Consider the following 12,964-nt stretch of genomic DNA (forward strand, 5'->3'; position numbering starts at 1 on the left):
CATGTTTGTCCCTTGTGTCAGATCAGCCATTTCAGAAGTAAATTGCCCCATATAGTCAGAGAATTAAGGTAACCTTCAGTATGAAGAATGAGATTAAAGAAGAACAAATGTAGAGAAAACTCTTCATTGTACAATATTACTCTGGCATGAAAGCAGTGTTTTATAGGAATTGAGCGCTTTTTAAAATGTTCTTTCTTTCTTTCTTTCTTTCTTTCTTTCTTTCTTTCTTTCTTTTAGGAATTGAGTGCATTTTTAACCATCAGAAAATGTTTTCAGTGTTTGAAACAGTCAAGAAAAAGAGTGGATAGAGACACTAGAGCAGCAAGGCTTGAACCTTAAGTATCTTTACATGGGGAGGATGTGAAGAAGGAGAAGAGACAAGTAGCAGTCAGAGATAGGTTCGTAAAGTTCAAGGAAGCTGCCAGAGCTACCAAACATAAATTCCAAAGAGCTGACACCGTGTTACAGACATTTACAAAAGAGGGTATAAAGAGGAAAACAAACTTCCCTCCCCACCTTCCACCATCCTTTTTAAAGGAGTTTAGCATTGAAAAGTGTGGAGAAAGAGGGTGATAACAGTCCAGTGCAACTTAGGGCTTTGCACCTTGGTAATCGTCTTTGTTGCATAGCCTTATTGTCTGTCAAAACTACTTCTTGCCAAATTTCCTATTGTGTTCCGTGTTGCATTTATCTGGTTTTGTAACCTCTTTGAGATACTGGGGGTTTCAGAGCGGGAGCTCTCCTGGGGAGGTTTGGTGTTTGGCTGGTGTGGAGGGGAAATGATGTATTTTATAGGAGGCACTGTGTATCATATGTGCACTTAAGGTTCACACACAGCAATATATGATTGGAGCTTTTGGCCCTTTTCAGTACATTTAATATAACCTCTAGAGCTGCTGTGGGAAGTTGGGCTAAGTAGTAAAGAATATTGTAGATGTCTCAGTGGGCCAAGCTCAGCACTCAGTGACAAGTGATAATTTATCAGGTAGCAAATTTTACTGTGTTCATATTGCTGTGTAGAAATACCTGCCAAGATCCTTCACTTTAATTGATAATTCAGTGGGGGGGGGGGGAGGGGGGACAAAAACTAGAAGCACACAAGTTGTATTGTACAACTTGCATTCACTCAGATCATAGAAGTATTTTTGTAAATGATATGATATATGTGAAGGCACGTGAAAGATACTACAAAAAGTTGATTCTAGAGTGTATTATTTTGCGTCAGTGAGAGTGAGAGAGTTGGTTACTGTCCTTTTGTGTAATCTCATTGCACTCTGTTGCTACTTCTGTTGCAGCATGTGATAAACATTGCAATTATTTGCCATCTTATTCATTTATTTACTCAGCAGATATTTAGTTAATACTCATTAGGTGTAGGACATTGAGCTAGGTGTTAGGGATAGAGGAATAAAATCCTGCCCTAAAAGAGCTCTTTGCTTAGGATGGAAGATAGGAAATATATTTAAAACACAGTATTTGCTAAAATAGAACTTTAGCAAGAGCCTGAAATTACTCAATACATATTTGCTAAGTGTGTGAAAGTATGCATAGGGTACTAAGGAATATAATACTGGGCACCAGTATAAACATTGTGTGAAGGGGTCAGAGAAGGCTTCATAGAGGAAGTCACCCTTTAGTTTTCTTGAAGGAGAAAATAGAGCTTGTCTGGTGGACACGTAAGGGAAAGGGCATTTCAAGCAGTAGGAAAAGCATATGTGGAGGCACAGAGGAATATTCTAGGAACGGTGAGAAATTTGATTTAGTTTAAGTCTGGTGGATGCATGTAAAGGAATGGCAAAACTCTGATGAATCTAGAGAGATAGGCAGGAGCTAGACAATAAAAGATTTTTTCTTTTAATTTTTTCTTTCTTTTTTTTTTAATTTTTAAAATGTTTATTTTTGAGTGAGAGAGAGACAGACAGACAGAGTGGGGGAGGGGCAAAGAAAAAGGGAGACACAGAATCCAAAGCAGGTTCTAGTCTCTGAGCTGTCAGCATAGGGCCCAATGCAGGGCTCAAACTTACAAACTGCAAGATCATGACCTGAGCCGAAGTCAGACGCTCAACTGACTGAGCCCCCCAGGCGCCCCTAAAAGATTTTTTCTTGATCCAGAGTCACTGCAGATATGTTTATTAGTTTTTTGTATTCCCAAGTCAGCTTTTGGTTTGTTGAATCTCTCAATTGTTTCTTTGTTTCCTATTTCATTAATTTTTGCTTTTATCTTTATTTTTATATTTTTATATGGCATTTTTAGTTGAACTCTAACCCATTTTTACATTTTTTTTAATGTTTATTTATTTTTGAGACAGAGACAGACAGAGCACGAACAGGGGAGGGTCAGAGAGAGAGGGAGACACAGAATCCAAAGCAGGCTCTAGGCTCTGACCTGCCAGCACAGAGCCTGATGCAGGGCTCGAACTCACAAACCGTGAGATCACAACTGGAGCCGAAGTCGGAGGCTCAACTGACTGAGCCACCCAGGTGCCCCTAACCCATTTATTTTTAATCTTTTTTGCAAATCAGTTAGGATTGTTTTTTGGCAGTATGTTACAGAAACCTGAACACAGTGGCTTATTCAAATTTTTCTCAAGAAATCTTGAGAAATGCCTATGCTGTGCAGCTGCTTAAGGAAGTCCTCAACAAACCAAGCTTCTAGTTTCCTTGTCTTTAGTGTGTAGTTCGTGGCCTTTTGGTTACAAGGTAGCTGTTCTTGATGCAAGCACTACGTCTTTGTTCCAGTCCATAAAAACGGTAAAGGGCAGTTTCATCAGGGAAACATTTCTAGAATCCCTACCTAGCAATTCCCACTTATATCTCCTTACTTAGTACTATGTCACCTGGCTACTCTAGAGAGAGCGGGGGAGGGAGGGAGAGAGGGGGGGAGAGAGAGAGAGAGAGAGAGAGAGAGAGAGAGAGAGAGAGAGAGAGAGAGAGAGAATCCCAAGAGGGCTCTATAATGTGAGTGTGGAGCCTGAGGCAGGGCTGGAACTCATGAACTGTGAGATCATGACCTGATCCAAAATCAAGAGTGAGATACTTAACCGACCAAGCACCCAGGTGCCCTGAATGTTTTAATTAACCAAGCACATTGCCAACTGAGGTCCTGTAAGTCAAGAAGAGGGGGAAAATAGATGTTGATAAACAGTGTTGTCTACTATGCTTGTTTTTAATTATTTTGTTGTTGTTGTTGTTGACTTCTAATTTTATTTCATAGTGGTCTGGAATGTGGTTTTGGAACTACATTCTTTGAAATTTTTTGAGAATTCCTTTATGATCCAGGCATTTTGGTCAATTTTTTCATATGGACTTGAAAAAAAAAAGATATAAAGCCTACCTTTACTGGGACAAGATTGAATCAAGCATATCAGTTTTGTTATTAAAATGTATCATATCAGCCATCTGGGTGGCTTAGTCTGTTAACCATCCAACTCTTGATTTCGGCTCAGGTCAAGATCTCATGGTTTCTGGGTTTGAGCCCCACTTTGGGCTCAGCACTGACAGTGCAGAACCTCCTTGAGATTCTCTCTCTGTCCTCTCTGTCTCTGTCGCCTCCAATGCTCATGCACATGTGTTTCCGCTCTCTCTCAAAATAAATAAACTTTTAAAAAAAGTGCTATATCCATACTCATTTATCTTCTAGAACTTTCAGTTTCTGAAAGGTATGTTAAATAATCCCATGAAGACTGTGGATTTGTTAAACTTGCCTTGTGTTTTGTCAGTTTTTGTTTTATATATTACAAGTCTGTGTTGTTAGATACATACAAGGTCATAATTATTATTTCTTGGCAGTTTTGTAGGGTGCATGCAGTGCTTTTTCCCTTAGATTAGTTGTTCTCAAGCATTTTAGCCCTAATGTTTCCATTATCTGGGTTCAAATTCTGGCTCTCTCGTTTACTAGATGTAGGATCTTGAGAAAGTCCTTTTAATCTCTCTGTGCCCAATTTCCATAGCTGTAAAATAGGAGACATTAATAATACCAACCTCCCAGAATTGTTTTGAGGATTGAGTTAATATATATATATACACATATATATATATGTATGTATATATACATATATATGTATATATATATATATATATATATATATATATATACACACACACACAGTATAACAGAGCCTAGTACGAAGCAAGTGCTATGAATAATAGCTATATTATTGCTACTATAACAATTTTTTAATGAATTCTGACTACCTTAGAAATGAAATTGATAGGTAATTAGGTTACTGTTGGTCATAATTATAAAGCATCAACATGATACCCTAACTCTATGATAAACAAGAAGTAAAAGAAAATTAAATTAGTAAAAATATACATTTCAATATGCAAAATTTGGGGCCTGACTACTGTAGAAAATTTAATGAAGTAGTCTGATGCTTTTACCCTCTCACAAATGACTGGTTTAAAATTTTTTTTTTTAATTTTTTTTTTCAACGTTTATTTATTTTTGGGACAGAGAGAGACAGAGCATGAACGGGGGAGGGGCAGAGAGAGAGGGAGACACAGAATCGGAAACAGGCTCCAGGCTCTGAGCCATCAGCCCAGAGCCTGATGCGGGGCTCGAACTCACGGACCGCGAGATCGTGACCTGGCTGAAGTCGGACGCTTAACCGACTGCGCCACCCAGGCGCCCCTAATCTGATTTTTTTAAATGTTTATTTATATTTGAGAGAGAGAGAGAGAGTGCGTGGGTGGGGGAGAGCAGAGAGAGACGGAGTCACAGAATCTGAAGCTGGCCTCAGGCTCTGGACCATCAACACAGATCCTGTTGAGGGGCTCGAACCCATGAACCGTGAGATCATTACCTGAGTGGAAGTCGGAAATGTAACCAACTGAGCCACCCAGGCACCCCTGTAGTTGTAGATTCTCTGTGTCCATAGAAGGAGATGAGTTCAGGATCTTCCTATGTTGCCATCTTGAACCCAAACTGCTCTTAGACATATAGAAGATAGGTAGACTACCAACATACAAATGCAATATGCAAATTATGTAATATGATATGCAAATTATGTAATGCAAATTCTGTAATACAGATAATTAAGGGTAGAGTAGTAAGAAAACACAGAATGGAGCATCCAGTTTTTCTTGAAGTAAAGAGATTTTTTCCCAGGGAAAGTGGTGTTTCTATATCTTGAATAATTGAAACAAATTTAGTAGGGAGATTGGTATTGGGCTTAGGAGGTGAGGATTGCATCAAGGCAAGGAGAATAGTATATGTCAAGGCAAGGAAGTATGAGAGTGTGATGCATTTGTAAGAATTACAAATATAAATATATAATAGATAAAGATGGGGGAGGAGTGGGCACAGGGCTGGACAGGGAGCAGTAGATGAATTTAGTTTTGCTAAGGAGTTTGGACTTCATTCCTTAAGTATCAGTGAGCCATTGAAGAATTTTAAACTGGAGAGCAACAAGGTAACTTTGTGATTTGGGGGCATGGATTACTGGAAGACCTGACAAGCTGATGCCTAGTGTTGATCTATAGGCTTCTCAACATCCAGCACAGTGCCTTGCATAGAGGATGATAATATTTGTTACTATTTGTACCTGAAAAGACTAATGAAAGGTAATCGGTCACTTCCAGCCTGCATGTACACACTTGACTGGACTTTAGTTTGTGATATGTAACTCTTGTTTGCAGATCTGGAAATTATCTTCAACTCAGGTATTAGTTTTAGGGTCTGAATCTTTGATCAAGGGGAGAAACTCTGTTCTTGATAGTTGCCTGCCTAATGCCACTGAATGTTTTCTTGGTGTCTGTGATCATTCATTCTAAGTAGCAGTTCTCAATTTTTCTGCTCACCCTTTATATAGTTCTCTTTCTTCTGGTTGGCCTCTTCCTTTAATTTTCCCATTGTTCATACTTTATCCAGAAGAACTGTGGGATGATGGGGGTTACTCATTAGAATATTACCATGCTGGTAGAGAAACTCTTATGTACACAGACATTTCTGGTGACTTAGTATTGTTATTTGATCGTATCTGTGCTTTTTTGTTTGTTTTGGTATATTACTGAAACATCTTTAAAACCTGCAGGGTACTTGGACTTCTGAACATGTGAATATAAGCCTCTGTTCTATAAAACTTTAATTTTGTCTGCAGTTAGATGCCATGCTCTCTCAGTTTCCTAATGTGTGTGTGTCTGTGTGTTTGTGTATGTATTGAGGGAGTGTTGTCAGTGCATTTTTTAAAGGCCTAGAGGGGTACTCATCAAGCTTGAGACAATAACTACTTGGAATGAACACAGAAGATTGCATTTAATGGATCGGATAGTCAAAGGGACTTATTTATTTTTATTTATATTGTTTTAATGTGTTACAAAGAAAATATATGCATGTATTATTTAGGTAAAAATTAATATAAATTGAAGTTGAAAAGTTATATTTTCTATTAGAAATTTTAGTCAAATATACTGTGAAAGAATTGGAAAATGAAGAAAAGCAAAAGAAAATAAATCATTGATATCAGTTCTACCACCAGTGACAGTCACTATTAACATTTGATAAACTTACTTCCACTTTTTGTTTTAGCATAGGCTTGGGCATATATCATATGCAGGATTTTTTTTTCTGTGATTAAAAAACTGTTCTTTATTTCTTAATGCTAAATTTATGGGAGAAAATAAGATAAATTTTTTACTTGTTTCTTCCAACTTTTGGAAGCTTTAAAAATCTATAGAAAATTGGGAGTGCCTGTGTGGCTTAGTCGGTTGAGCATCCGACTTTGGCTCAGGTCATGATATCATTGTTCACGGGTTCAAGCCCTGCATCGGGCTCTGTGCTGACAGCTCAGAGCCTGGAGCCTGCTTCGGGTTCTGTGTCTCCCTCTCTCTCTGCCCCTCCCCCATTCACGCTTTGTCTCTCTCTCTCAAAAATAAATAAAACATTAAAAAAATTTTTTTTAATTAAAAAAATAAAAATCTATAGAAAATGGAAAGAATAGTATAAAACCCCTATAGTCCCTTCACCTGGATTTGCCAGCTAATGTTTTGCTACATTGCTTTATCTATCTGTATTTTTTTAAGATTTTATTTTATTTTTTAAAGTCATCTCTACACCCAACATGGGACTTGAACTTACAATCCTGAGATCAAGAGTTACATGCCGTACTGCTAACTGAGCCAACCAGGTGCCCCATTGGTATTTTTTTTTTTTTACAACACTTGAAAGCAAATTGCAGATATCATGACACTTTAATATAAATATTTTAGTATATATCTTCTAAGAATGCATTCTTCTACGAGGCTATAGTATCATTATTTATAACTGAGGCAATTAACCTTAATTCAGAAAAATAATTTCATATACAGTTCCTGTTAAAAGTTTTCTTATTTGCCAGCAAAAGGTGGGTGTTTTTTGTTTTTTTTAATTAAGTAAGCTCTACGCCCAACATGGAGCTTGAATTCATGACCCTGAGATCAAGAGTCACATCCTCTACCAACTGAGTCAGCCAGGGGCCCCAACAAAAAGTTTTTTATAGCTTTTTTGAACCCAGAATCAAATCAAGGTTTCATATATTTCATTTCAGGGGTTATGTCTGTTAATGTCACTTAATCTAGAATATTCCCCCACATTTTGTTTGGAGAGTATTGTCTAGTTGTCTTTTAGATATTCTGGATGTGTCTAATTGTTTTCTTATGATTAGATTTGACTTAAACATTTCAGTATGTATATTACATCACATCAGAAAGTTGACAATGCCAGGTGTTTCACTTTTGGTAATGCTAAATGTGACCAACCCCTTGGTTAAGGTGCTAACCAGCAGATCTCTCCATTGTAAAGACATATTTTTCCCTTTGTAGTATATAAGTAATCTTGGGGGTATTATACAGCAATTATATATACTACTGTTTTTCACTTAAAATTATAATTGTATTTTCTGTGTTATGTCAAATTCACCTGATATGCTAAATTCTTATGAGCATATAGTTTATTTTTTAAAATATATTTTTAATGTTTATTTATTCTTTTTTTTTTTTTTTTTTTCAACGTTTATTTATTTTTGGGACAGAGAGAGACAGAGCATGAACGGGGGAGGGGCAGAGAGAGAGGGAGACACAGAATCGGAAACAGGCTCCAGGCTCTGAGCCATCAGCCCAGAGCCTGACGCGGGGCTCGAACTCACGGACCGCGAGATCGTGACCTGGCTGAAGTCGGACGCTTAACCGACTGCGCCACCCAGGCGCCCCAATGTTTATTTATTCTTGAGAGAGACAGAGACAGAGTGTGAGCAAGGGAGGGGCAGAGAGAGCAGGAGACACAGAATCCAAACCAGACTCCAGGCTCCAAGCTGTCAGCACAGAGCCTGGTGCGGGGCTTGAAATTACTAAGATCATGACCTGAGCCCAAATCGGACGCTTAATTGACTGAGCCACCCAGGCGCCCCTATACTTTCTTATTTTTATTAAAAATAATACCTATTTATTGAATGCTTATTGGGCCAACCTCTGTGTTAGTTTGCATCCATTATCTCATTTATCTAACATAACACTATTTTGTCCTCCATAATCGTGCTAGGAGATAGAGACTATTGTTCTCTTCATTTTACAGTAGAAGTCTTCACAGAGAAGTCATTCTAATCATGTAAGTATTAAAACGTTGTATTCAGTCTGCTCATTTCCTGACCTGGAGCCCTTCACCACTCTGCTATGCTCTTCTTTAGAAAGTAGATTTGAAGATCCTGTGGTAACATCAGATGAATTTAAAAGTCAAGGAGAAGTACCGATTTTCTCTTCTGTTATCTTCTTTCTCCCTCTCTCTTTTTTCTTGCTTTTCTTCCCTCCCTCTCTTCATTTATTTATAATTATGGTAAAGTACATACAAGATTTACCATCTTAATCATATTTAAGTGTATAATTCAGTTCACGTGGTTGCGCTACCAGTCTCCAGAACTCTTCATCTTGCAGAACTGAAACTCTATACCCAGCATACAACTCCAAATCTCTCCCCTTCCCCTAGCCTCTGGCAACCACCATTCCACATTATGTTTGTATAAATTTAACTACCCTAAGTACCTCAAGTAAGTGGAAACATATGGTATTTATCTTTTTGTGACTGGGTTATTTCACTTAGCATAATAACTTCAAGGTTCATCTGTATTATAGCATGTGTCAGAATTTCCTTTCTTTTTAAGGCTAAATAATAATATTCCATTCTATGTATACTATTTTGTTTTATCTATTCCTCTGTCAGTGAGCACCTGTGTTGCATATACGTCTTGGCTGTTGTGAATAATGCTGCCATGAACATGGGTGTGCAAATTGAAACTCTACTTTCAATTCTTTTGGGTACATACCCAGAAGTAGAACTGCTGGATCATGTGGCAATTTTATTTTTAATTTTTTGAGGTCTTACCCTTTATAATAATATTTTTATTTTTAAATTTTTGATAGAGGGCTCCTGGGTGTTTCAGTCGGTTAAGCATCTGATTTCGGCTCAGGTCATGATCTTGTGGTACACGAGTTCAAGCCCCGCCTCGGGCTCTGGGCTGACAGCTCAAAGCCTGGAACCTTCTTCAGATTCTGTGTCTCCCTCTCTCTCTGACCTTCCCCTACTCATACTCTGTTTCTGTCTCTCTCAAAATAAATTAAAAAACATAAAAATAAGTTAAAAAACATTAAAAAATAAATTTTTGATAGAAATATAGTTGACATTATATTAGTTTCAGGTGTACAACATAGTGATTTGACAATTATATACATTATGAAATGCTCACCACAATAAGTATAGTTGCCATCTGTCACCATACAATGTTATTACAATATCATTTACTGTATTCCGTGTGCTGTGATTTTCATCACTGACGCGTTTATTTTATAACTGGAATTTTGTACCTCTTAATTCCCTTTACCTATTTTACCTATCCCTCCCATTTCTCTCCCCTAGCAGCAACCATTTTAACGTTTATTTTCCAAGGTAGTTAAAGATGTCACTCTCTTAGGAATATTCTTATTAATAGTAACCATGATCTATCTGTAGAGGACAAACTTAAGCAAAAAGCACCTTCTTTTAACTCTGAAAATCTAAGTCTATTTGAAGGGTAATTAATTTTTGTAGTTTTGGAAACTTGGAATGAAGATCCTCCTACATTTAGGCAGGTACCCCATCTTTTGTGGACCTCTATATTTAAACGATACTTTTTTCTTCCTTTATCAACTGTAATCTGTATTTTAAAAATCTATCAATGTCTATTAATCTTTTGAGGTTTCACTGAAGTTCCATGAAGTTTTTGCCTAAGTGCTCATTCTGTCAACATTTCAACATTTATATAAATACTTTGTGTGCTGTGTTTTATTCTTCATTGTCTTTCTTCTCTGACTCGCCATATAGCTTATTATTTGTCCCTTTCTAGATGGTAAACCCCAAAAAATTTTACCAAATTTTATATTTCTTTTCCATTTGAATCTTCCCCCCAACCCCTGCCCCCCTCAAAAAAAATTACTCCTGGCTCACTTCTGCCCAAATAATTCACCTGAATAAATGATTCACTGGCCCTTAGATAATATATAGAAAGTATATTAGAAGTTTCACTTAACTGTTGCCATTGTTTTCACTGTGCCCTTATGATGTGCCAGGCCTTCCAGGCACTGCAAGACAAGGATGGATATAGTGTAGATCCTGGTATCAAGATGCTTTATAGACTGGTGAGGAGATATTTATGTACAGAACCATGTGATGAGTGGTATACTGGTGTTATGAATGTTGTTCTGAGGTGGCATAAAGATGGAAACCACAAATAAATGATTCCCAGAGAGTCAAGAAGACTTCAGGGAGGAGGGAACATTTGGGTGTGGTCTTGAAAGGTAAGTAGAATTTGAGGTGCTAGAAGAAAGTATTTTATGCAGATGAAAGATAGAATGCAATGAGTTATGAACATGTTCATCATCTTGTCCACTTTTTTAAGGAAATAGGATTTTTTTCTGATTAGTTTGAAATACAGATTGTTCATCCTTGAATTTCACATTGTTTTAATATCGAACTTTCTTAAAAGCTCACATTTTGTTAAAATTTTCGAGTGATAGTTTTCAGATGATGAAAAAAGAAGAATAGCTTTCAGAATGGAGAGCCCTTATTAAAACACAGATGTCTTCTGTAAATAGAGTTGGAAAAATACTGTCAGTGTGTTCTTTGTATATAAACGTTTCTTTTAACTTATCCATGCAGGATCTGAAAAGGAAAGTCACTTCTCTTTCTTCAATCACGAGGTACATGACAACAGAATCATTGATACACTAGGAAGAGAGTTGGGTTCCAAATCTCACTAAGAGATCTAGAAGAGGGGAGAGACAGCCAGTGTTCTGCCTCAGTTTTTCTAACCAGGGTCCCTGTGCCTCTGAGTGTTTTGCTTCCTCTTTCCCTTATGTCTGGCTGATCTGAAACATTGTTTCTTTGAACTCTTAAGATAAAATGTTATGTCTATCCTGTATTAATAGATATGCTGAAATTCTGGGGCTGTTGTCATTTCAAGGAATTTCTGTAGATTGAAGAGTTAAGTAGGTTGTCATATTTTCTCCTGAAACTTCCACTTGATCAATTACAATATACTAAAAGAATACTCAAAGTCCATAGGACGATGACATTTTTGCATAGCAAGTCTCTGTTGTGCCAGATCTGAAATGGTTTTTTTTTTTTAACCAGAGAGTAAGGAGGTCCTTGGTACTTGGTAATTTTTCTACTGCCTCATTCACAATTTCTCAGTAGGAAAAACACATTTCAGTAAATAATTGAGTTTCTTTTGGGTAAGACAAAATATTTTCTCTGGTAGTCTCCTTTTGCTACTACTGAGACATTTAAAGGGTAAAAACATAGTTAATTTTCTTGTGAGTAAAGTATTACAGTTATTGGAAACTGTGGAGTGTGCATTGAAATTATAAAACAATATTTTTACGTGCAAAATATATTGAATTCTGTAGAGAATAAATGTTTTAGAAGTAGACTTTCCTCTGTGTGTACGGGTAATAGTGCGAATAGCGTGACCCATGTTTTTTTGTATCTGACTTGAGTATGTTTATGTGATTATAAGGTACTTTGGGTTGGCTCACTATATTATCCCTAAAAGGTCCACTGACTTCTTTCTATATTTAACATGAATGCTTTTTTTCATATATATTTATGTGTGCGTACACACACACACACACACACACACACACACACACACACAGATGCACACACACATGCTGCTTGGGGGAGATTTTGAGGATGTGGCTTTAGTGTCCTATAAAGATAGTTTTATAGTTCCTTTAGTGTTATATAAGGCTTATGCATATATCTTTTCTGTGCATACTTAAAATTCCACAAAGGGGACTTTTTCCTGTTAGTGTCCTAAGACTCAGCAATATTGACCATAAGGAACTAGCCTAATAAATTTCCCCCATTTTTTTCTAAGGTATTAAAAAAAGCTGTCATTTCTTGAGGTGTTATTAACAATGTTTTTCTGGCCAGCTTAATGTGAAACAGTTTTGCTCTTTGATGGAATAAATCCATCTTCATTAATGGAAGTGAGACCCTAATGTGATCAGTTTACAGGAAAACATCCTGAAGTATATCTATTTTATCTAAACTGGCACTAAAACATCTTGGCATGTTTACATGTGGAGACTTTGACCTCATATTTAACTGCTGTCCTTGAACCCTTCTCTTGTTCTATTTTATTTTCTAGGTGCGCCATCGAGCTTCTGGCCAGGTGATGGCTCTTAAGATGAACACATTGAGCAGTAACCGGGCAAACATGCTGAAAGAAGTTCAGCTTATGAATAGACTCTCCCATCCCAACATCCTTAGGTAATGGCTTTTCCTTTCTTTTGAGGATTAGTGAGAAAGCTGGAACATTATTGGAGGCTTGTTAGAATAGCATTAATAGCTGTAAAAAGGGATTCAGAATTTTGTGCTGAATCTGTCTTGCTAGGATTTAGCTGTGCTATAGGTATTTTTCTACCTATTGAGAATTTATTTTCTATTTAATTTTCT

At 37.0% G+C, this 12,964-nt stretch overlaps 1 protein-coding gene across 2 annotated transcripts in view; it reads left to right on the plus strand.

The window, feature by feature from the left end:
* TESK2 (testis associated actin remodelling kinase 2) overlaps nt 1-12,964 on the plus strand; it is a 135,869-nt gene that overhangs the window by 53,483 nt on the left and 69,422 nt on the right. For both annotated transcript variants that reach the window (XM_047869881.1, XM_047869882.1), the window contains exon 3: nt 12,657-12,778. In XM_047869881.1, the coding sequence (XP_047725837.1) occupies nt 12,657-12,778 (122 nt within the window). The remainder of the gene's footprint in view (nt 1-12,656; nt 12,779-12,964) is intronic.

The sequence above is a fragment of the Prionailurus viverrinus genome, chromosome C1 (genome assembly GCF_022837055.1).
Source record: "Prionailurus viverrinus isolate Anna chromosome C1, UM_Priviv_1.0, whole genome shotgun sequence".
In the NCBI taxonomy this organism is placed as follows: Eukaryota; Metazoa; Chordata; class Mammalia; order Carnivora; family Felidae; genus Prionailurus; species Prionailurus viverrinus.